Source organism: Acanthaster planci, linkage group LG06 (genome assembly GCF_054643075.1).
Source record: "Acanthaster planci isolate LZ-2023a linkage group LG06, COTS_SCS, whole genome shotgun sequence".
In the NCBI taxonomy this organism is placed as follows: domain Eukaryota; kingdom Metazoa; phylum Echinodermata; class Asteroidea; order Valvatida; family Acanthasteridae; genus Acanthaster; species Acanthaster planci.
The window spans coordinates 8160246-8185844 of NC_141782.1; the positions used below are offsets into that span (position 1 = coordinate 8160246).

At 40.7% G+C, this 25599-nt stretch overlaps 2 protein-coding genes across 4 annotated transcripts; one reads left to right on the forward strand and one right to left on the reverse strand.

Annotated features, from left to right (window-relative positions):
- Nucleotides 1-82: 82 nt before the first annotated feature.
- On the forward strand, nucleotides 83-14750 carry LOC110990309 (regulator of microtubule dynamics protein 1-like). The gene is made up of 10 exons (XM_022255232.2): nucleotides 83-100; nucleotides 601-645; nucleotides 3523-3637; nucleotides 5688-5992; nucleotides 6632-6721; nucleotides 7030-7085; nucleotides 9469-9556; nucleotides 10615-10645; nucleotides 11566-11699; nucleotides 13124-14750. Exons 1-10 carry the CDS (start codon nucleotides 83-85, stop codon nucleotides 13160-13162), a joined length of 921 nt encoding a protein of 306 aa, XP_022110924.2. The 3' UTR covers nucleotides 13163-14750.
- On the reverse strand, nucleotides 14616-24641 carry LOC147798786 (uncharacterized). 3 transcript variants are annotated; one of them, XM_087137705.1, is made up of 5 exons: nucleotides 24504-24641; nucleotides 23811-24003; nucleotides 22016-22177; nucleotides 20727-20864; nucleotides 14616-16114 (listed from the first exon to the last, which is right to left on the reverse strand). In XM_087137705.1, exons 2-5 carry the CDS (start codon nucleotides 23940-23942, stop codon nucleotides 15836-15838), a joined length of 711 nt encoding a protein of 236 aa, XP_086993831.1. In that variant the 5' UTR covers nucleotides 23943-24003; nucleotides 24504-24641; the 3' UTR covers nucleotides 14616-15835. The 3 variants fall into 3 exon arrangements, with proteins under 3 accessions (XP_086993831.1, XP_086993833.1, XP_086993832.1); XM_087137707.1 differs by lacking the exon at nucleotides 24504-24641 and adding an exon at nucleotides 24271-24370 and having other exon boundaries at nucleotides 23811-23999; XM_087137706.1 differs by lacking the exon at nucleotides 24504-24641 and adding an exon at nucleotides 24271-24370.
- Between the last annotated feature and the right edge of the window lie 958 nt (nucleotides 24642-25599).

Below are 25599 nucleotides of genomic sequence, written 5' to 3' on the forward strand. Positions count from 1 at the left end.
AAATGTACATTGGCCCTTCCAAAAGTGGTAATGTGGGGGAGGGGGTTAAGGTTGTTGTAGCAAATGAGTTTGAAATTTTTCAATGGGGTTTGGCAACGCTGTATGAGGAAAGTTAAGTGAAAGTTGAAGGTCACCACGTCAAAGGATTACTATTCACCACAGAACATACATTACATGATCAGTCATTTTCTATTTTTCCATTTAAAAATGAAAATTTCCTCTAGTTCAGTCACGTCTGATTTGGTGGGTTATAAAGACGTTTCTTGCATTACAAAATGAGAATGGAACTTGAGAATGGAACTGTTTTTCATTCTTTGAACTTGTGGATCAATACTCAATGGATTACAATGTTATTTATTTTCACATTGAAAGACGAGAAACTACTTGTTTTTCCGTTTTCCCACATTTTTAAATCGAATTATGATAAACGATTTTTTTGATTTTCATATTTAAAATCGAAAAACGAATGAACCAAATGTACACGGACCGTTTGGATGCTGGAATCCGATGCACCCCGGGCAAGTTTTTATTTTATTTTTTTTTCTCTCTCTAATAACTATGTCCTAAATACGCTTCCGTACCACTTTGCCGGTGCGGCAGGGTGCGCTTCAACTCGACTGGCTGTCCGCTGAGCTCACACTGCTGGTAGGGGCGGTTTTTTTTGTCACCGTAACATAATCAAAATATGGCGGCTGCTGGTCGTAGATTCTTGACTTCAGCGCAACACATTTTCGCTGCATTTGTAGGAAGACACGCTGTGCCAACAGGAAGTCGGGTAACTAGGTTGCGGAGTTTTATTTGTAAGGTGTGTACATTTGTATTAAAATGAAAAATCACCTCAATCCTTCGCCAGTAGGCCAGGTACGCCTCACCTCGCAGGGACAATCCCAACTGTATATCGATAATATTTCATACTACTGACTAGTTACTAGTACCTAAGTGTTACTACTACAGTTGGGCTGGCCCAAGTATTGTTGACCAATTTCTGTAGAAAATTGCTCGACCTTATCCAAGTTTATGCATCTCATACTTGACACAACAATTCATCTAAACAATGACACTTCGTCTATGACATGAAAATTGTAATCAAAATGACTGGCACATGTGATGCTGGGCACATGCACACTGGACCTCTGTGCTGAAGTTGGCCGGCCTAACTATAGCAGTTAGCACTGTTGTTGGGATGGGCCCAATTATAGGGGGTTCATTACCTTTAGCACCCTGTTCCCATTATTAGGGAACAAATTTTACTTTTTCAAAATAACTTACCAAGTTGTTGGTGATGTCCTTTTTCATATCAGAAAGAAAAAAAATAGGGCTTTTGGTTTTTGAGAGAAATTTTTGTGTAAAACAGTAGCGTAAATGACCATCCTGAAGAGAGCTGTGAATGACGAATATAAAGCGAATGTTGTGTGGTTCCTTGACCTGGATGGAGATCGGTTTGATGAATCCAAAAAGCCTGATTCGGATAACCAGACGAAAAACAAATGGCATCATTCGACTGAGTGGTTGTCTTTTGCCAAACGCGGGTTAGAAATTGGAAGTTTTCTTGCTTAAATATTGTCAAAATTTACCTAAACTAGGTCTATCAGGATTGAGTAATGGTTTCTTAAGGTCAAAATGTTAGTTAGTTTGAGAAAGTGGACTTTGTTTCCTTATTATAGGAACAGTGTGCTAATGGTAATGAATGGCGTAACAGGCCTACATGGCCTAGACCCAATGTTATTAGGCCCTTGTAATAGGCCTGCTAACAATGTCATCAATGCTGACAAACCCCTGCCAAGTGCATGATTTGCTGAAAATGTGCAGGCCTACTACCCGTATGAACTGATTTCGGGAAAAGGTTCCACATACGAACAACACTGATTTTCCCTTGAAATATAATATTAGTGGTCAGAAATTTAAAACATGTCCTACAAAGTGAAATTTAGCTAAGAAAATTCCAAAGCATTTAGGCCTACTTAGAAAACACTCAGGCTAGGTTTTTTCATACAGGTCTCATGCGCACAGGGCCTCAAGTGTCGCCCAGACCTTTTAAAAATTTAGTGAAACAAACAGTAAAAGTAAGGATTTGCCAAATAATATTTGGCAAATACACTGTATATATAGGCTTATCGGTTTGAAAGTTTACTTTCTTGTTATTGTTACTTATCAGTCAGCGCAGGCCTAACATCGTGCCTAACGTTAGGCCATTTTGTTTTTCGTATCTTGCCGATTCCAGCTTGTTGACTGTCTAGTGCACTAATTCCCATATGTTTCCAAGTTTAATATGTGCTGTAACACTTATTAGTCTTGACGTTTATCACTAAAATTCAGAATTGTGGACAATGTGCCAATTTCACATATTACATTGTAGCCCCCTCCAAAATCTTCATTGGGGCATGTCACTAGTTTTAATTTTTTTTTCAATTTTCAAGCACTGTCATGGTATAAAAATGGAAAAGAGTTTTATACACTTGATAGATGGACAACACTTGATACCTCTGTGCACAAACCTTTCAGACTTGCCTGAAATAAACCTAAGTCATGTAAGTCTTTTTTTGAGTAAATGCTTGGGAATTTTTTGAGGTAAATTTCACTTTTTAGGACATTTTATTACTTTCGTGTGGGTGCGGCTGTTATAATATTTTAAGGAAAAATAAGTGTTGTCCACATACGGAACTCTTTCTCAAATGTGTACTGGCATTATGCAGGGTACATGCAGAAAATACAGCTGTTATGCTATAAACAAAGGCATAATGCATGGCTTCTTTACACTGAGTGTAATACCTTCTCATAAATACATACATGTACATCCAGGCCTGTCATAGGACACGTGCAGCATGTACAGTGAACTGTATACTTTGACCTTTGTAACCCAGCCTAGATGGGTTATTTGGCAACCATGAATGACTGCTTTGGTACAGAACAGACTGTGTGTGTGTTGTATGCTGTTCCTTAGCATATGATATTGGTATACCGGAGGCGTGTGTGCTGTAACAAATGTTGGGTGTGGCATTATTACAAAGTATAATTGCTGGAGTTGAGTAGAATTATTCAAGCCACAGGTATGTATATGATGCAGTACGTATTTGAGAATATCTTAGATAAAGACTGGTTCAACATTTACTCATTGACTTATACATGTACGTCAAAGATATAATATCTCTTGTACCTCTGTTGAATATCGTTCTATTGCTAAGGGGTTAAGGTGGCTAGAGGAAGTGGCACAAGTTTCAGAATCTGCTGCATTTATGCTGTATGCAGACTGTACAGTGTATCTGAATACACTCTGACAATGCACAAACCTACTTATATAAACGAGTTGTCCTTTTAATATCCTTTGTATATGACGTGCTTTACAGGCATCCAGGAAGTATGTGTATATTTCCCCATAAATGTGTGAAATGACTGAAGTTAACGTAAGATTTTATCCTCATACAAGCTCGTGTGTAGGTCAGCGGTGTAGATATTTGACCTGTTTTGTGTTTGAAATGCAATTGCATGATCCAGTCAGCTCGATTTTTAACGATTGTTTTGCAGCATTCCCAACGTGTGCCATTTTCCACCACTGCCAGGAGACTGAGAGTTGGCACCTTCATCACGACATCACTCGTAGCGTCAAGAGGTGTAGCATTCTGGTCAAGCAACCAGTCAGGTACTTGAGCTTGAGTGCAGTGCAGCAGGTGTACTACTAACCGTTAAGCTTCATTGCCAAAATTCTGAACTTTGAACAATTCCTGCCGCGCTTGGTTGATTCATTTGGATAGAGTAGACTTTACAGCGTGTGATTCTGTAGGCTCCAGCAGTATTCCCATGCAGTAGCTAGAATATTATAAATAAGATTGTTTCTGGGAAAAATAACCATCCCACCCCCCAAAAAACCCCAGAAATATTCATTCTGTAATGCTATGGATTATATGTTGTTATGCCATTCATAGCTTTAAATGATGTGGTCATAAAGGGCTCAGTTGGGGTTGCATGCATGCATATGTACCATTATCGCAATACATCAATTGACTGCACGCTTACCATAGTCACTAATATACTCTCTGTAAGTATGTGCATATTGCCATTCAAGACTTTCCTTATCTACCAGCCAGATGCTGTCTCACATATAATGCTGGTACCCTCATATGAAACCTTGCTGGAGGTACAATGTACATGTACATGCGTTGCAGCGGAATGAACCATTGGACCTATTGGATTGAAGTCTGACACTGATGTTGACTTCTTCTTGAATGAGAAAGAAGAATCCAACAGACATCAGAAAAAGGAGACAGCTAACAATTTTTCAAATGTTTTATCAATGCAGCCATTGGAGAGCCATTTGGTATTATAATGCACTGTACAGGTACTCCATGCTAAAACTTCACATGTCATTTTTTATGGTCTCCAGAAGGCAAATTAATCATGATAAGTAGAGTTAATGAATGAAAAACACCCACCTTAACCCTAACACTCCTCAATCCTTCACCTGTTGTAGGACTGAGGAGTGTTAGGGGTAATACTCAAAGGAGATTTATCAGACAACTGCAGACCCTTTTTAAATTTCAACCATTCAGGTTATCTCTTATGTCTTGATGTTCATGATTTAAATTCCACTTGTTGACCTCGCATGTCTGGGCTCATTCTGTTGCAAGTGTTCACTGTTTGGAGTGACCTCAATGATAAAACGAAGGTCAGATCTGCATCATGGATTGAGGGGAAACAGTGAAGGTCAACAAGAACAGCAGAGCAGTATCTTAGTTGAAATATTAATGAAAGGTTCACTTGAAAAGGTATTACCAGCATGAAATCATCTAAGCATGAATAATACGGTGTATTGGTTTTAGTTACTTGTTTATCATATTTTTGCTTTAGTCTGGCTATGCTGTCAAATATTGTTGTTGAGGAAACGGCTAAAAGTCATGTGTGGCAGTGGTCCTTTGATGGGGGTGATTCTGTAAGGTTCTGAGTTGCGGAACTGTTCTGCAGACCATATTGCCCTTAACGTGTACCTGTATTGATGCAGTAATCTTCAGCAGTGCTGTGATATTTGACAATTATTGTTTACTGAGATGTTCAGACGTTCCTTGAGAGTTAGTGTAACTGTACAAAAAGTGTGCCTTGGTTTTCGGCCCAGCAGAGGATTTTTGGAACAGGTTTTCAGGCAGCATCTGATAATTTGGCGCATACCCTCATCAATTTGCCTTGACTTGGAAAATAGTGAATCCATCGAGGCCTTTTTATTAGGAACCATCCTGAATCCTTCAAAATCCCCCAATTTTCAACATGAAAAAATTGCCTTCAGCCCAAATCCTCCCAAGATCCTCCAAAATTTCTTGAAAATGTCATTTGGAGGTGTGCCTAACTTCCCTAATCCTGCAAAATTCTCCGGCAATTCCTGTCACTATGTTGAGGCTACATTTTTGCTCGACAAAGCACAAACACGATGAGGTCTAATCCACGACCTTCACTTATGGCATCCTTCGAAATCAGCCATGCACTTTTGCCATGCACCCTGAATCTTCCAAATTCCTCCACTTTGCAGAAAAGGATTTTGGAGGATTTGGGAAGGTTAGGGTTAATGCTTTTACATCCTTTTACACAACAAAATAGCGTGTCCGCATGGCCCTGCAGGTGTTCTGACTTTTTCTTATCCTCCTCAGTCCTTAGTGACCAGCTAATATGCTGAGCAAGTTCTCTGAAATGTATGTTTCGGGCAGATTCCACGGATTCCACGAAAATGGCCGAAAAGGACCCCCAGACTCAGACCAAGACAGATGCCGAGATCATTGAGGAGGCAGACCGTCTGTATGAGGCTTGCAAGCCGCTGGAGCTCTACGAATTCCTGTTGCAGCACAAGGATTCCAACAATGAGGAGGTGCTGTGGCGGTTGTGCCGAGCCATCCGGGACGTGGCCCAGATGAATAGCACCTTGGCTGCCCGGAAGAAGGAGCTGACCTACGAGGCGCTGGAGCACGCCAAACGGTGCCTAGAGATCAATGAGCAGAACTACGCCTCACACAAGGTAACCAGTGTTCTAGCTAGGACCATTTTAGTGCTGGGTAAATTTTTGGATTGCAAAGCAAAGTGAATTCAGTTCTTAATGCTCTCTGATGCTTGAAATACATGTACGATCGAATTGGTACATTTAAATTTTCAGTAATATTTCAGTTCATTTTTTGGAAAATCCGTGCTGGGTGGCACAGCCAATTTCAACCCCGAGTGCCGGGCAGAAATTTGCAGTACCGGATGGTGCCACCCGCCGCCGCCCACCGCAGCTGAAACCCTGAAGGTAATGCATGCGGCCTGAAAAATGTGGTGCATAGTTGTAACACTGGTGCGATTTTAAAGAGCCGCAGAAAATATTGCTTAGAAAATACTTGGACTAAGCAAAATGAGATGACAACCGGCTATAACAGATGCACATTGTAAGATAGTTTGGCTCTTTGCTTAGCAAATTTCTATGCTAGGCAGAATTCAGCAGAGAACCAGTTACAAGCAATATATAACACATGGCATTGTGGCCGGTAACCTATTTTCCCAGGCAGGTATATTTCTTTGCTTAGACAATTTCTCTATAAAAGCAACTTCGTGAAATATGTCTCCGTTCTTAAGCTCTTTCTGTGAAATTGGTGAACATAACATCTTTTTAAATTCCTTTCAGTGGTTTGCCATATGCATCAGTGAAGTTGGAGACTTTGAAGGAACTAAAAAGAAGATATCCAATGCATACGTTATCAGGGATCATTTCCAGGTAAGAACTCATAGTCATCCGTGTAAGAAATTTTGAACTCTGACCTTCATTGTCCTTTTGTTCTTTAGTTTTGTGAAAACTTTTCAACATATGAACCCGTCAGCCCCAGTGTGGAAAAACGATTTTCAATTTTTTTTCATTCACTTTGTTAACACGTTGAACTACGTTTTCAAAAATAATTCTCTGAATTCTGATTATTTTCATACCGCCTTCAGGGGGCGCTAGAGCAAGATATAAACTTGCATAACTGCAAGTACACTCGCATCAATACATATTTTCTGACACATATTTGGACATCTTTTCTGCAGAAAGCCATTGATCTGAATCCAATGGATGCGACTAGCAGGCATCTCATGGGCCTTTGGTGAGTCAGATACAGTACAGTGCAATTGAAAGTTGAGCCTGGGAAAAAGGACGGGGGGAGGGGAAAAGACTTGTCATTCACATTTGCAGGTGAATTTTGCATTTTGACTGCTGCTTTTCCCCTCTGCGAAGTCGCAGTGAATCTGATGCAAAAATGTGCAAAAACAGTGTGAAAACGCATGAAAAAAAATGGCGAAAAACTGTGCAAAAATAGCACTGTGCGAAAACTTTGCGCACACCGTGTGAAAAATCTGTGTGCAAAAATAAATCGAAAACTGCGAAAATAATGGGAAAAAGGTGTGAAAATGTTGGTGCGAACACCTGCTCGTCTAGGCCAATTAGATTCTGGATGACGTTGACATCAGAGGCACGGAGCAAACACACTCTCAATAGATGTGAGTTGTGGTTGTGTGCTGGGCTGTGTGTGTAAGGACCGAAATGGGCCATTGTGCACGTGTTGTGGGCAAGGATTGTTTTTGTGTACAAACACATGGTCGCCCGACTCCCGGTACACACGATAAATTGATTTTAGCCCCAGGGACCACACTATTTTTCATTGATTTTGCACAAATGGATAGGGTTTGAGTTGCCCAAACTCCTCATTGGAAATTCCACGAAAAGAGGTGAAGTTTTCTGGAAGTTTGATCTGCTAAAAACAGGCATTTTTTTCAAGTGGAATTTTAGAGGGCTTTCTGGTACATGTACAAGAAACTATGTATTATTCTTGACAAGAATAGGTCAGAAACACCGTAGAAAGATTGAGGTTTAGATTGTGAATGTGGGCGCATTCGACCGCTGAGCGATGAAGTGCACCGTGATTTTCTGAATGACGATGGCCGGGCATACATGCACGGCGGCCAGACAACATGGTGTCCGCATGTGGTACCCTTACATGTGCTGCCGTACACAGGCAGATACGGACTGCCTTCTGAGATATTGTCTGTGACGTCATGAGTTATTTTAACCACAGTTTTTGTTACGGCTTTTCCAAGATAAATAACAAGTACATGTATGGTGATATTTAATGGCTCTTCTGACTTTGTTCCTTTCAATTCTTACTAAAAAAATTGTAAATTAAACACAAATAAAGTGTGGTTGGGGGATGTGTTTGGCAACTGTTCAGCTACATGTACTTGTGAACTTCACACTTTAAAATTGATTTTGTTGGGGCTGGGGTTAATTTTCTTTCCAATTGGGTGAAAGGTGTTAACATTTTCCCATTTGTGAAAAATGTGTGAATTTTTTCCCACTTGTGAAAAGTTTTCCCACTTGTGAAAAGAAGTTGTGAAAATTTTTGGCACTCGGGGGGGAAATTTTCACAAGCTGTGAAATGAATGTTCATTCTCTCAGATGGGGAAAAGTGTGAACAATCTTCCCACTTTTGAGTTTAACTTACAGTTGGACTGTACTGTATGATACAGGGGTTGAAATTAACGGTGGTCTGCTGGCCCGAGCAAGACCAATAGAAAAAGTCGGAGGACCAGCTTATCTAATAAAACTGGTCTGGTGGGCCAGTACAAAATGTACTTGACAAATTTACTAAAATATTGAAGAACTGAGAAAAAAGATCTGTGTACATATTACCCTAATTAGTAGCGCGGTGGATCCAGTTAGATTTTCGCGTGCTGCGTGTACCTAGCTGCGTGACATAAGAATGATCCAAATCGTTGTATGGCCACGTGTGTGCACCATGCACTGTGCTAACCTAGAGCGTTTCAGAAACGAGTGGATTCAGCTTAGACTTCGGTTTTGCTGGTTCCAGTCAGAGCTTTGAACATGTGGTTTCGAACGTTGTTTCAAAATGGCTGGAACCAGCGAAACTGAAGTCTAAGCCTTATCCACTCGTTTTGTAGACACCCCTAGTCTTGACTGCAAGCAGTTATCCTGTATATCAACATGTACATGTAATGTAAATGTAGGCCCCCTAACAAGTATTGCTCAATGCGATTGCGTGTGCGGTTCTGGTAGGACCACCGAACTTTCAGCTGGACCAGTGGAAATGCGAAGTACTGGTCCTGCTGGCTACCAGGAAGGAAAGGTCAATTTTGACCCCTGTAATAGTAAACGAATGTATTTGAATTCTTCTAAAAATGGGCATGGTAATACCTCACCAGCCTCCAGCCAATGAAAGAGAGATGCATTTTTATCTTGTAACTCACGTCGCATTTGTAATAGGTACTGTTCTGTATGGCTACAGCTGTTCTCCACAGTGTTCCAATGGCAAACACTGAGCCTTAGCCACACAGTAGACATAACTGACATCACCACTGTTCCAGGTTGTTTTAACACGCCGCTTGGCTCATGTAACACATTGTTAGCAATACCTTGTGTAAATCTCACCCTTCCGTCTCTGATCGATGGCCCTCATTTTGCTGTCTGTGTAGGTGTTTCACATTTGCTGAGATGCCCTGGTACCAGCGCAAGATAGCAGCTGTCATATTTGGCTCCCCGCCAACTTCAACCTATGAAGAAGTGAGTTTGTCGACTGCTTTGGAATTTTACAATTCAGATTTGAATGAGCATCTTACATGCACTTTGGTTCTTGAGCTACACAAAAGATAATGCTGAACTGAAAAGACAGGGTTGTCTACTGTTTTCATTTATAAATGTTTTGGGGTTGTGTTTTTGTTGGTTTGGCTTTTTTTTTGGAGTTGGTAAACATTTCAACAAAATCATTTACCTAATTCATTTTGATTTGATTTATACATTACATGATCTTTTACCTTGTACTTTTTATAATAATTGCAAAAGCCCCAGGTTTTAGGAGCCCATAATGACAGTATACAAACAATGAATGTTTCAGAATGCGATGGTAAGAGTAATTGCATGAGGTGACAGAGGAAACGGTCCATTCCATGAGGCGAACCTGAGTGCAATAGACCGTTTCATCTCTCACCGAATACAGTTATTCTTACCATGGCACAAATGCAAAACATTCATTATTTGATTTGTACAACACCTGTATAAATCCTCGTCATTTGATTTTCTTAGTACAGCTGGATTAATTAACTGATTCAAACTGGAAGTTGTCCAGTGGTGAATCCGTAATTTTGTCAACATAATTCCGAGCTTGTTCAATCATTTGGCAGCTCTTTATGTGTTTCCTTATGTTAGCATCACCAGTATTCCTTGCAAAAACAAGTTCTTATAATTATTTGAATTATTTATTATTATTAGCATTGTGAACAGTGGAGCTTGATCGCTCGTCACTTTGCCATAAAGAAACTTGCGCCACTACAAGCTGCAGTGTAATCCATCCGGGGTGCTCGTTATTCATTTCTAATGCACAGTTGTTATAAATTTTTTCCACTCTGCATGCACTTAAAGTGCGTGTGTGTGCACGTCGTGTGCATGCTGTGTGTTGAAATAAATAATGCATGCCATGTGATTAACGATCCACCAATCAGATGACGGGGATTTAAATGCAGGTGTTGTATAATGTGACATACCTACTGTTTTCTATTTATATCTTCTTTGAGTGCAAATGAAGATAGTAGGAATTAGGAAGTTTTCTTTTTCAATTTTGACAGGCCCTTGAACATTTCAAGAAAGGGGAAGAAAGTAAGTAAGGTTTCTGTCTGTAGCAATGAAGTCACCATTAAAAGGTTTCTGAGTGACGAACTCAAGCTTCACCTACGGGAATAGAACGTTCCATCTGTAACTTCATGAAATATTATTCAAGCGTTGTTGACAAGAAATATTGAATGTTGCACCTGAAAAATACATTTGGTGATAGATGGAATGTTTCATTTCACAGGGTGGAGCTTCGTTAACAAAGTCATTTCTCTTAGTGGAGTAAGTTTTGTTAGTGTCAACACAAAGAGGCCTTGATTAAGAGTACTACCCAGTGTTAGCCTTAACCGAATGTTGGCTGCAGCTAGAAAGAATACATGTGCCAATGGAAGCCACTGGCTAAGCAGTTGCAGTCACTTCCTGTGGACTCATGTGCTACAACTGGCTGCAACCAGTCGGTGGCACATACCGCCTCAGATGTTGTCTGGTCCAGTCATCTGAAACAGCACCCCCTTGTGCTGAATTAATCCATCTCTGCAACCCAAATCTCCTTCATTCTGACCACATTTAGAATACCTGGCAGTCCACAGATTTCAGAAAACAGCCTGATCTAAGTCTTATGGTTGCAGTCCAGTTTATCTACAAGTATAAACTGTCAGCATTGGCAGTGTCTCTTCTAGCCACCTGACTCAAGGGCAGGCAAAATTGGGGGCAGTATTTGCTAGTTCAGTATTTACCAGTCCCTTTGTTATGCGCATCTTAAATGCTGGTGGTCAAGTCTTCGGGTTTCCTTCCATAATATCGGGTGCAGTGGAAATGCGTCCTTAGACAGCACCAAGGGGTGTCAGTTTCAGAAATGTCCCTTGGAGAGGACAGGCAGTTTTTCACCTTGGCTCAAAAGGGACAAGCATCTATTTCAATCCTTAATGAAACCGTGAGCACCGCCCTTCCCATTTTCCCCCCTACAGTCAGTCCTGGTTTCTACAGTAAGAATCTTCTGATGCTGGGCAGGACATACCTGAAGGTGAACGACAAGGAACAGGCCAGAGTCTACCTGAACAAGTTACTAGAGTATGACTGCAAGAAAGATGAAGACAAACGGGTCAGTTGCTGTTTTTCTTACATGTCCTTTATCAGTTGTCTTGAAACTGTCGTTCAGTCCACTTCAATTTGTCTTAATGTGAAATTGCTATGTATATAGATTTATTTTTATATACATGTATATATTTCAACTGCAGAGGGTACAATTTCTCCGAAAATTCTCTATGGATTCCGACTAACTCTCTACAACCTTTAACAGTCAAACGGAACCTTGTTTTTTGCAAACGAGCCTTTCAAGAGATGCGATTAGACCATCTTCTAAAATATACATAAAAACAGCACAGTTGTCATAGTTACGATCAAAGACATGGGCCCCCATGAACTTTTATTGCCAATTTCAGAAGTACTCCTTATGTATTAATGACATGCAGGTGACCCTTGAATGTTATCTTGAGATGCAAAATGAATACTGAACATTTATAGGGTGCTTGTTTATGCAAGTGGTGTGGTAGAGGCAAGCTCAAAACGGAATGTTCTCGTCCACTTTGATTCTTTCATTCTTCATGTTTAAAGGGTGATTTTCTGCATTTCTTGTCATGAAAATGTAGAAGTTGGTTTCGGGGAATATGCCCCCCAAAAATCAGACTTGGCCGTTCTCCAGGTTTCTGCCACAGTTATGCAATAACATAGTCACATTGCCTGGACAATGAGGCTAGATTTTAAACTCAGATAGGTGATGTGCAAAAAAAATTGTGGACTTGTTGAGATAAATCCAGTATCTTCAGAAGCAACTGTAATTTAAGAAAGTGATGAGGGGATACTCATGGACCGCCTCACTGGTAGCCTGTACTGCAGTGCTTTTCAGCAGGGTCACGTTCATACTGATGTATCAGATTCAGGTCGGGACCACAGACCCAACAGCAGGTCCCAAGCCATCATCCCGGGATCTATGAGTTTGTCACTTTCTTAGGGATTGAATCCATCATCAATGTCACGACAGGAACTTGATTATTTCAGTGACAACATGGGGAAGACATGCATGCATATACCCACAGAAGGCCCATCCGACAGCCAAATGTACATTGTATGTGCATTGTGTGTAAATGTGTTCCAAATGATATTGTCAGCTCGACATACATTTGAACATGAGATTTGACTTCATGTTATTCAGATTTTGCCCCAAATTGCTCCGGTAAAGAAAATGCCTGTTTTTCCTCTTGTCCACTGTTTTTGTTAATAACTCCATTGTGTGTTAGTTTTTGGATGGCCAATCTATATAAAAACCCCCAATAAATGTCAAAATATATTAAACCTTTTGAATTCCTCTTTAAAAAAAAACTCTCAGAAAAGACAAATTTCAGATGGGACAAAGGAAAAATAGTTCCAAAAGGTTTTGATATTTACAATTATCCAAATGGAGGTTTTAAAGATGTTTGCATTAAAATGCATTGATGGCTTTTTTGCTCTCCTTCTCTGTGCATACAGGCATTGGGAGAAGCAAAGCAACACCTCAAAGGTCTCTGAGATCAGCATCGCACACCCAAGAACTGAAATCTCCGCTGATCAGATTTCCCAGTTTGTTGGTGTTGTTTTTCTGTCTTTTTGGGGGGGACCTAACTTTGGCTCTCTTTCATTGAGTCACTGAGTAAGAGCATGTTACTGCGCAGAGTTTTTTACTAAATAAACATCAGCTGATAACCATTCCTAAGAAATATACATTGTTTGTCACTGGGGCCAACGACCTACTCTTGTTAAGCAAATGCGTTTGTTGGGCATGATTAGGCGATCTGTGTGATCACTTGATCTGTACACTCAGTCGATCTGTTTGTGCAATTTGTTGATAATTCTACTGCCAGTCAATTGCCTTTTCGAATTCACAGTTGTGATAGATCATTTCAAAAAAGGGAAGTGAAATTTGAGATAGACTTAAGGATCACCCAATCACAGCAAGATCCAGGGATGGTGCATATCAACCTATGGTTTACCAGTGTTTAAGTCTTTGAAATTTTTAAGATTCTCCAGCATTATGGGATTGTTTTGGTGTACACTCAAAATATCCCACTGGTCCTGGATAGGAGACATAGATGGTACTGACAACTTGATAGTAGTGGCTGAGTTCAGGCGGCTTGTTCTCGTATGTTAACAAACAGCTCAATCTGCTGTTCATGGGTCGGCCGCTCGAACGCCGGGAACATACAACCGGTTATCGGTACTAGTTATTTGTAGCATGCAAGCAACATGGCGGCGTCCTTGTGCATTCTTCGAGAGTTAATGTTTGGATAATTGGGCTAACTTCTTTTCCATTAAAAATCATTTCTGTCATGGAAAATTATTGTTAATTTTGGAAAACTTTCCATTGTCGCCAGCTTTGTAAGCCATCTCGATAGTTTTTGCAGCTTTTCTTTTCATGTGCATACTTTCTTGTTTTCATAGTTGTATGTAGGGACCACACGCACACTTTAACCTTCAAAGAGTTGGGGGAATCTCTCTGTTTCTCTTTGTTACTGTTTAGGGCAACTTGTGCATGGAACCTGCAAGTAACACATTTCACGACAACCATTGTTCATTCATCTTACGTTCTTATGAGTGGACATTTAGGAGTGGAAATCCTGCCAAGGTCAATGAACGATGGAAATGGCTCCAACTGGTTTTGAAACACAGTTCTCCAGTCTTCATTTACGTGCATTTTGCTTTCTTTGAACCACTTTCACAGCAGTGTGCATGACTGGGGAGAAATGCTCGCAAGGTGGAGGATTGGATGAGGCTGGCCTCCAATTCTAGGCACATGGTTGAAGTTTAACTGTCATGTTAATTATTAGGATTTATGTGGTGTATGAAATTTTCAGGTTGTGTTTGGGGAGAAGTAAACTGGTTTTTCCAAGGCGTCATGTTGTCCGGCGTCTCTGCCATAGGTGATGTTTTGGAATTCTATTGAAACTGTATGCTAAGCAATGCACTGTCATTGAAAGACACTAAATATTTTGTAGTTTGTCACGTTTTTATTTCAAGAATTTGTGTCTAGACAAACTCTCACTTTATTCACTTTTTTCACTGGACCTGGAGCAATCGGTGACATATATGTAAGACTTATTGATTAAAATTTGTTATCTTTTTTAATGTTTGAGACTATTTACATTATTTGTGTGGTGTCGAATTTAACGGAGAAAAAAGAAAAGTTTTTTAAAGCGTAGATACAGTGTTGTATCTTTTCCATTCTGTTGCTTTGCCAACATTCAGTGAATTCAGAAAGAAAGTAGGTAAATGTTGTTTACAGGTGATGCAAGTAATATAAATGAAACCGACTATAACATACATTTGGAATATTGAACTTTGGAATGACTTCGTATAGGTTCTCTTGTGAACTGGAACTAACTCGGGGCTCATGCTGAACTCAAGCTTACCAATCATCACAGAAAAAAAGATTGTCATGTAGTGTGTAGCATGTACAAGCCAAGAGTTGGTTATACACTCCACTTATAAGTAACTTGTGGCTTAGATGAGGTCCAGATCATAACTTTTCCATCAAACTTTTCAACCCCTCCGTGTAAATTATCATTAGGTTTCAAAGCGCCTGGCAGCGACTATCCAGAGGGGGGCAGGGTTACATGACTTTACATCAACCCTATTCCAAAGATGTGCCTACAAGCTGGATGTCATAATGACATTATCAGGTATAGAATGACCCTCAACATTTGGTAAGAAATGACCACCTTATTTCTTTCTGTGACATCTCACAAAACAATACAGCCATTATGTCCATACTCTGTGATTTGGCACATCCTGAGTGCTTCTACATTTTTGATCCAAAAAGCAAAGCTGTTTGACATATAAGGTGAAATATTTGGGTAATTTTGAAATACTGAAAAATCCTAGATTTAATGTGATATTTTCATCATACTTGGCACCTCAAACATTCAGACCAAAATGCTGAACATATGCTTTACTTCTTTTGTCTTGTTTCAGTCGCATTATTACCTGTGACATCACACCAATGGAAAATGGCTGGCCACATCCTTCAATATCATTTGTACACAGAGCTGGTGCATGGTCCACGCAGGACAATCATGCAGCACGATAACCTTTATGGTTGTATCGTCAGCACTGTGGTTTGCTCATACGCCGGTCCGGCTTATACGCCGACGTAAAATCCTTACTTGCCGATTTTTGGGTGCTGCAGCTGTCCTGACCCTACAACCTCTACGTACATACAGGTTGATGGAAGTGGGGTTGTAACAAATCACAGTCTGGTACTAAAGGGCAGGGCGAATAAGGGGGTGGAGGGCCTTGTGGGGCATCCTGTGGAGCAACCTGTGGAAGGTGCTGTGGGGTACCCTGTGGTGGATCTTGTATGGAGTCTTGTGGGGAGTCCTGGATAGCGGCTTGTGTAGTGGGGATGACAGTCCTTTTCGCTTTTAGCTTGCCTAAACTGAAAGCGGCGCTCACTAAGTAGAGGGCCGTCAGAGCAAATCCAAGCACCTGCAGCGATGAAAATAGAGCAGAGATCAGTGATGGCGATCCTAGATTGTGGCGAAGCTGGAGAAAGCCGCCCGAATTCCATCTTGGGACCTGTACCTCCTGAGCACCTAAATCCCATAAAAACTACTAGAAAAGCATTTGTACGGAAGCATTGAAGTACGAAAGTACGCAAGCGTATAAGGGCCACTTTCAAAAAGAATTTTTAAGATTATACTTTCTCGCCACGGCGAGTTATAAGATCTTTCCGCGGCGTCAAATCGATAGTTTACCACAGCGAATATTTCAATAGTTTCATAAGTCCTATTCAGTGCACTGTTCACAAATGTATCTTTAGGATGAAATGCATTGAGAGTTGGTTTTAGATTGCTAATTGGAACGAAAATGGATGTTACATTTCAACAAAGCCTGTTTTCCAACACAAAGACAACAAAATCTTATTTTGTGGTGTGAATTTCCACATTCAGATTTCATTTTCCTAGTGCTGAACACAAGCAAGTGGACTTGAAAGTTACATTAAATTTTGAACTTTTATCGGTCGAGATTTATTAATTTATAGTTCTTAAAATGGGAGATTAAAAACAGTACTTCTACAAACCTAACGCATGAAATACATCACAGCTTTGGACGCTCGAACCAAAAACAGTATAACTGCACATTTGTCATGCGCACCGAGCCGGAATAGTCGACCCGTGTTCAGATGTTACAGATTCCATCCAATCAGTTCTCGACCAAAAAATATGTTATGTATTTGCCCTTCCCAGCGCCCTGCACTGTATGGATGGCTTGTGACAAATAAACGTATGTGTCACGAGGTGAGATTAATTAGATTGAGAGAAATACCTCTTATTTCATTTACGCAAAGGAGCCAAACATATTCTAAGTTAACATGAGTTGTGTGTTGAAAGAAAAAAAATTGATGATTTTATTTGGCCAGTGTTTTTTTAGGCAGTATTTTTATTTAAACTACACAGTTTCGCGGGAAGAACAGACAAACGCCATTGGATAGCCTAGAGCTCGATTCTTGCTTAAGTCCTTTCTTGGAAGGTCACCAGGGTTACACAACAAAAGGATTGAGGGTGTCGTAGGTAGAAACTTTGGTGGGGTTTAGAAACTTTTCGGGGTGTAGAGGACACTTGCGTCGGAGAGTCCGAGGAGAGGGCACGTCTTGCCAGCCTCGATGATTTTGCTGTAATTGAGACTGAGAACTGCGAGGAGCCAGCCAGTTGAGCTGAAGGACTTAATGAAGTCAAGTGGAAGGTTCTTCTGTGAGTAAGGGAGGAAACACCAGTGTCAACTCGACCGGCGGTGTACGAGAGGGTTAGGCCGGTGTTGTGTCCCGTAGGCTTCTCAGCGGCAAGACAGCCCGAGAGTTCCTGTCTGGCCAAGAAGAAAACTTACCATCGCTGCAGAGCCAGCAAGAATCCTTTATAGTTGTATGTTCAATTAATCTTTAGATAAATTGTGCAGCTATAACATTCAAACCCCAAAAGTCAGGGCGCAAATCATATCGTGTAACTAGAACAACGAGATTGTAAATAGTTTTTTAAGTAATAAATTTGTAAATAGGTTTCCGTAAAATATCGTTCAACTGGTGATTTATTTTGCATGAGACTGTAAATAACTGCCGAAAGTTATGTCCACGGGGTTGTTAGTAACCGGGGATGTGACAGCATGGATGTGAGGTCAAAAGCCCTGGGGATTTCAATCCTGTTGATGAAAAGGTGTGTGTTAGGTTCCTTTTTACTTTCATTTTTTTCTACTGAAATCTCTCCTAAATCATAGCACATTTTAATGTTAGAATGGTATCAACATCAAGGTGTGGTCCAAAATGGCAACACATATTTGCTAAAAATATGCATGGGCGTCGCCAGCATGGGGGGGGGGCAAACTGTGTAGTTAAAACCATAACATTTAACTGCGGGAAGAGCTAGGTTTGGTGTTTTTTCTCTCAAGCAAATAATTATGTTCTATTTCATTTCTAATTTTCATTTCTTTGGCTGTTTTCTTTTTTTTTTGTTTTTTTTCCTTTCTTTTCAGGGTTCCCCTTCGCGGCGTTTATGTAAATAGGATTATTTAAAGTATAAATGAAAAGGCACCGTAACCCTTTCAACAGGCAGTCTACCAGGGAGTCAAAGTCGTCTACCCCACTTGCGGATAGGGAAATTCATACCCCAAAAGAGATTTCTTTTGTTTCCTTTTGTGTTGGGAATCAAGCTTGGATGAAATGTAACAGGCAAGTAGGAAAATGATTCTACGGGGGGGGGGGCAGAAAGTGGAATCTGTGGGGAGTTCAATGATGCATGTTATTGTGAGCGCGTAGCACGAAACCTGTACGGTGTGGGGTCGGCAAATTTTGTAAGGTTTCGTGCTCTATAGTGCATAAGCCTCACTGGAAGGTTTTTTGAGCAATCGTTATTTTGAAATCAAATCCATGTTTGACAGTTTTAAAAAAGGTAAGTTAATTATTGTAAGATCTGATGTAATCATTAAATTTTCAAAAAAAAATGACATATCTTAAACTGCACGTTATGAAGGTGATCTTTTGTAAACTCGTAACAGGAAAAGTGTCTCACAGAAGCAATAAAAGAAACAAAATCAAGAACCCACATTTTGCTAAAGGGAATGGTGGTCACCTTAAAGTAAGCATTGGAAAGTCTAAAGTTTTTCTTCTAAGAAAAGAAAAAAATCTTAAATTTTTGTGCACAGACCAGTTGCAATAAAGCTTTGCCAAAGATAACATCACAAACTTGGTGACATGCATAAGCTTTAAATCTTTAAGTTTAAAATAGTGTAGCGGGACAGTTAATTATTGGCCAGTTGTAAGCATTACAGAAGTTTATGGACGCTGGTACTCATGCTCAAGCTCCTCGTGTTGCGCACAAATTGTGTTGGGTGTTGGTACCCGGCGCGGGTATATAACCGCGTGGCTTGCGTGCGGTCTTCCCCTTCCGTCCCAGCGCTCTTTTAGACCGCTCGTAGGAGGCCGAGGCCCTACTCAGGGTACGTCCCCTTCCCAGGTTCGCCCGAAGGAAGTCGCCTGCCCCAGGTGGACGACAACGTTGGCGAGTCTAGGGGAGGATTCCGCCACAATAGTATACGGAGATGTGTTTCAGTAAAACTTTTATTTACTTGAGGAATGCCCCCAAAATGAGTGGTAATAGTGAACACAATCTTACTTTGCCTCAACTATTAAAACATTCAAAGAAAGAAGCTTTTTGGATAAGAAGTGATGGCTCTATCTCATTCAGAGATGCTCTCTAGTATAGATTGATTTTGGGAATAAACTTTGGGTGCTTTCGATAAAACACAAAGTCATGTTTATTCGAGGGTGTGTCATTGTGGGATTTATTTCTACGCGGAGACTGTCGTGGAGCCTTGAGAGGGTAGAAATTATAGGAAGAACTTAAAATAATGCAGACAAGGGGGCCAGTTGCATCCGAATCTGTTGTCGAGCTAGGTCTACGGCTTCGCTCCATTGGAAATACGCGGAGACACCGAGAAAACGGACCTCACCGTGAGCTCTGGAAGCCCGTTTTGAAATGGGACTCCTCGTCGTTATTGGGCGCGGGAGGGACAGGAACCGCAAGATCCTGATTGACAGTGAATATCAAAATTTCCAGTTTCCAACACACAGCTACAAATACTATCCACTCTAAAACTTCCCCTCTGAGAATGCAAGTTACAGAACTTTTTAAGGGGGGCCCAGCCCCCATTGTATTTTTTTTTGGGGGGGGGACTGGCGCCCGCCCCCGGTTCTTACCTCCGTGTGTAACATCCTTCTTTGTTCCAATTAGCAATCTAAAACCAAATTTCACTGCATTTCACCCTAAAAACACGTTTGAAAACGGCACGTTGAATAGGACTTATGTATGGTGTACTATTTACGACAAACATTTCTCTCTCTCGCCTCCCTCTAGGCGACGCAACCAGACAACGTGACGGCACGACGGCTCCCTTGCGTCGTGCCGTCGGGTCAAACCGTCGCCTTTTTGCCATTTCGTTTGTACACACACGTCGTGCGTCGCGTCGTTCCGTCGCCCGTCGTGTCGTGCTTCAGGCGACGCGATGCACGACACGACATACGACACGACAGCACGACGCAACGGAAGGGGCGACATTTAGGCAGAAAAAAATGCCACAAGGAAAGGACCTAAGACGGAACGACGCGACGCACGACGCGACGCGTCGTGTGTGTACAAACGAAATGGCAAAAATGCGACGGTTCGACGCGATGGCACGACGCAAGGGAGCCGTCGTGCCGTCGCGTCGTCTGGTTGTGTCGCCTGGAGGGAGGCAAGAGAGAGAGAGAGAGAAATGTTTGTCGTAAATAGTACACCATACTTATGAAACTACTGAAATATTTGCTGCGGCGGGATATCAATTTGACGCCGCGGCAAGATCTTATAACACATTCAACGATTTCACTTAATATTATTTTATTTATTTGATAACTCAAAGGTTTTTTTTGGGTTTTTTTTGCAAGTGGCATTTCCGTACTTCCGTACATTTGGTTAAACACTTTGACGTTGCTTTGCATCAGATTTGATCATGTTCAAGTGATGATGGTTGATCGTCTTCATTTAAATATCGGTCCACTCGAAATCTAACTCACAGCAGCAAAAGCCGAGCATCCGTAGTAATCATGATACTGTCCAGACGGTAACGCTGTTCCAAACTTGGCAGCATAGTCTGCCATGACACAGGCCGAAATGAAGTGCATTACGGCCCACCAGACGTCATGAACCAAATCCTGAAAACAGATGTGACATACAACTTATTACAAGTGCATATCGATAGACTGTTTATTGGTTGTTGTTTTTCGGGAAGGAGAGGTTTAAGTTTACGACCCAGCAAGAAAGATTTTTGCCCTTATTTCTAAAAGACCGGTTAGAGATCAACACTCCGTTGAGTGAAATCACAATCATGGCAGTCAACTCACCAACGTAACCCGCAATGATTGTCGTGATCTGTGTGAGAAGTCGATTATTCGCACTGTAGATAGCACGGGATTGTGCTCACAAAAGACTGGACTGCCAATCAAATCTGCAACTTTGACCATGAAACACCCTTTTAATTATGATGTTACAGAGTATAGAATTTCCACACTGATATAAACTAGCAAATAAAATAAGTAGCGTCAGTGAATATCAGTGGTGTAAATTCAATCACTTCATTGACTTGTTTGTCCTTTCATCAGCTATATGTCTGAAAGTTCGGGGCTCTGGCTGGCAGTTCGTGCAACTCGCTTTTTATGGGAAGTAGTTGATGCACGAAGCAAGTAACTAAAGAAAACGTGAATAAAATATATCGAGTGCACATGTGATCTGGTCATGGCCAATACGTACTTCCTGGTGCAGCTTCATGCGCAATGTTCAAAGAATTCAGTCCTCAGCGCAGGACTGGTGAGGGATGAGTCTACCTTAATCCCAAAAGAGCCGTTTTGGAACACTTCCATAGCCAGGAACCCTCCCCCGATATTTCTTGGCTGACCCATTCCTGATCAATCACAGTGCGCGAAATCTGTCGACCCTTTCCAAACGCGCCTTGGGTCGACAGATTTCGCGCACTGTGATTGGTCAGCGCGTTGCAAACTCTTGGAGGCGCACTGTTGTGAATGCCCGTATTCATTGTTAAGGCGATCTACAACGACATGCCACGTATACATGTACATTCAGCACAGCAAGTTAACTCTGTGTCTGACCTGTCTCGGAAAAATGAACATTTAGCGAAAACGGTGTGCCAGATGTTCATAAAACTGGTGTCAAAAATGACCACAAGACATTACCGGAAAACCTCCTAGAGGCGTGGCGCACTGTGACGATATCGGGGAAAATGTCGGAAGCAGTTTCCACCACGTGATTTTAAATGGCCCTATGTTTCGAAAATACAACTAATACTTACAACTGCGGATCTATTAATGAAAACGACTGGTTTGTCCGGGAAAATCAAGTACAAAATGAAGAAAAACGCTGACAAGACCATAGATGCGGCGCAGACGAAGATGGGATACCCGTTGTAACTAACACATGCAGCTACCATGATCAAGCACTGGAGATTCAAAAGCTATGGACAGATCATAAAGAGATCCAGAATAAAGTTTGGGTTGCACCGTTGCACTTGTGTATGTTTAGAAAATATCTCCTTCAACAATGACACTCATTTTAACGCACGATCACCACATGAAATTAAACGTGTTATCTTTTGAGCAGGGCTGTCAATAACCCAGACCAAGTTTTTTTCTGATGACACTATTAGGACATTTATTGGTAAGTGGGCTGTCGTCTCCACTATACTCAAGAACAAATTTGTTGTATCAAAAATGGCAAATTTACCAGCAGTGAGTTGAAGAAAATTCTGGGAAAATTTGTTTTCGAGTGACACACTTGAACCATTACAGATGTGAACTTCTAAGGGTCATTCTATATTTGTCATAGTTTGAAAGTTTAGTGTTGCCTCAATTAATTACAATTTGTGGATGTTATCATTTTTGCTTTGGTATTTTCAATACAAAACAAAGGAAAACCTGAAAATGGGCTAACGGGTGTTATTGTCCTTCCCTGGTTTCTTATTTTGGATTTTGTTCACATGTTTAGCGGGTAATGCTTAGGCCAATACATGTATTTAGGCTATGTTCAAAGTGGGCAATTTTGTCTGCAGCTGTTTCGACTGAATTTCATGTGACCTACAATGCATGTTTCAACGATTTATTATCTGACTAACAACATGGATGGTCTTTACAGGCCCTAACCATGTGGGAATGATATACATCACAACATCCAAGATCGTACGCCAATTATGCAAAATAATACCCGTGGGGTGCTATATGAATCCAGGAAGTTCCCATTTCTATCACAAACGTATATGAAATCAGTTCGTGGACTATTTAAAGTCTTCTTGTGGACTCTGTCCCTATTTTCGGGGCAGACGCGGCTCTGTTTGTGTGCATTTTCTGATAAGTATTTGAAACAAGTTAAGCCCTGGAACTGTCCTTTGAACCATTCAGTAACGACATACACGTCTGTACAATGTGTTGAAACCTACAAACGAGAACACGAGTCCTTCACGTAGTGGACAATAAGAGGGAATAGCCAACAGCAAATTATTAACCTGATGTTAACTTTCTTTAAATTTCCACTAGCTGCCAAACAATATTTTTTTAAATAGTGCACAACGTTTAGCAAGATAGTCAAAAATATAGCAACATTGTGCTATACATCAGAAAAACAACGAATACAGTGTTCGCCTAAATAAGCTTTAAAATATTAAGTAAAGACGCGAATACATGTTAAAGATGTTAACTAATTCCATTCATACTAAATGAGGCTATTTTGAAGGAAACCTTCAAAATTGTTCTTTTTCACGACATTTGACGCAACATGTCTTTGAAATTAACAATCAGGTAATTTTTTTTCTACATGTTACTAACATGACATTATGAACATTATTGGTGTGGTTTTGAGAGACAAAAAATACTAAGGCGTTTTTCATATTAAAAGCCGAGAAAAACATGCCTTAATTGGGCCGTTCTCGGGGCAGGAAAATTTGGCAAACTCTGACGGCTTTAATGCTTGAGTGTCAGGGGTTTTATCTGGAAGTTTCCAAACTATCCGGAAGTACAGCCAATCTTTACCGTATTTTCATGCTATTTAATTAAACACAACCGTAAAATGTGTTGAAGAGTGGAATATAAACTTACGATCTGACACATACGTAGAATCCCAGGTGGGGATTTCACATAGGCCTTGTCGACAGTAAAGTGTACCGTTAAGGGGGGTGTTGCACCTGTCGGGGGAGATATGTTGTCGCAGTCCTGAACGGCAGAATCCATGACATATGTAGCTTGTATTCAGGTATCCCAAGGGCCGTGGTCGTATGTATCCGCCAACTTTCTGTGCAATGAAGTTTGGCGATTAATTCTTTTCATACGACGAGTCTCATATGTTTTCAAAAAGATAAGCCCAAAACGATACCAACTACAAGGACAATTAAAAACGAGACACAGTGCAAAGTCATCTGTGACCATTATGACATCCAATGTACGTCAAAATTAAGTTCGACGAAATTAAACGAACTTGTCCTGAAAGTATGTGGCAAAAGACGAATTACTTTTCTGAATGATATGGTTAGTCGTTAAAAAGGTGACATTGAAAACTCACTGAAAGCGTGTTCTCCTGGTTAGACCTCGAGTAAAAAACGGTCGACATTGTGTGATAAAAGACGAAACCAAACCATTCAAATACGTAAAGTCGATTCCACTGCACAAAATAGAGCAAACCCCTACGTACTTTGAATGAAAATGCTTTAAATTAGCAAAGAAAACGAAAAGAATACAAATAATTTATCAACAAATATATGTACTGTAATAAGAAAAACAGTGAATATAACATACCAATCATTGCTGAACATGCAATGTAAAAGAAAGAAACGGTAACGGCGTTCATGGTTATGTACACCAACAGAAAACAGCTACACGGCTTTGAGGAAAATTTCCTCCACTTGCCCTGGCTTAAAGTGGTCCTTCCTCAATGAGTAGATGACTTCAGGGGTCTGTGTAAAGGAAACGCTAATCGCTTGCTTGCACACTGCAATTTCTTTCAGGATGTCGTCGTTCTATTGGCGGTTGCTAAGGTAACCGAGGTACGACGCTAGAAAAAAGTGATCAATATAGGTTTTCACGTGATAACATGACAAGAAAAGGCATTTCAGAAAGTGTACCATTTCCTTGGAGGCGCGTGCTGTTTCTGGATAATGCTGAACGGCAAATTCACGTGACTGAAAATCATCAAGGGATGAAAGTGTTGCGGAGGTGCATGATTTGTAAGACAGAAGCCAATATCATGCAGTTATGAATGGCAGCAAGATTCTACATAGAAATGAAGTCATTTCCTTTTCTGAGTTATGAAGTCAACCTTAAATATTAGATGGAATATATGAAAGAACGCATTGCGATATTCACAACTACTGTGTCGTTTTCAGCATACTCTTGGCTTTACGTCAGTGTATGCGCTTGGATCAGTGATACGTAAGGTGGAAAACAAAAGAAAGACCAGTCCTTACATGGTCTACAAGGTGGAGAATGTTGCAACAAGCTATCAGAAGCTGTTTGTAAAATTTGCATCTTGCCACAAGTTTTTCAATTTCATGAGCATGAAAAGATACGTAAACATGGTAGGACACTTTGTGAAATGAATACCTATCCCTTGGTCTCCTGTTCACCAACACGTTTTCAACAATATTTTTATGATAAGTATTTGTTTCTAATATTTCTCATTTCTGGCAGTTTTTTGCAGTGCTGCATCGACAATTAGTTTGACTACTTTTGGAAGGAGTTTGCAGACGAGAGTTTCCCACCAAAGCTGTATATTTTGGAACGTCACACAGTTCCTTTTATTATAAATGGACGTTCAGCCTTGGACTTTAAGGCGAGCAGGGAGGAGAAAGTGTTCTTGCCAGGCTGAACAAAATGCAGAGAAGCATGCGAGCTG

Bases quoted from the DNA above. Each gene is read 5' to 3' on its own strand.
- LOC147798786 (XM_087137705.1), bottom strand. From the start codon at position 23,942: ATGGATTCTGCCGTTCAGGACTGCGACAACATATCTCCCCCGACAGGT. The intron at 20,865-22,015 runs GTAAGTATTAGT...ATCTGTTTTCAG, and splicing joins TCATTAATAGATCCGCAGTT to GATTTGGTTCATGACGTCTG. The intron at 16,115-20,726 runs GTGAGTTAGATT...TCATCGCTGCAG, and splicing joins GATGCTCGGCTTTTGCTGCT to GTGCTTGGATTTGCTCTGAC.
- LOC110990309 (XM_022255232.2), top strand. The intron at 5,993-6,631 runs GTAACCAGTGTT...AATTCCTTTCAG, and splicing joins AGAACTACGCCTCACACAAG to TGGTTTGCCATATGCATCAG. The intron at 7,086-9,468 runs GTGAGTCAGATA...CTGTCTGTGTAG, and splicing joins AGGCATCTCATGGGCCTTTG to GTGTTTCACATTTGCTGAGA.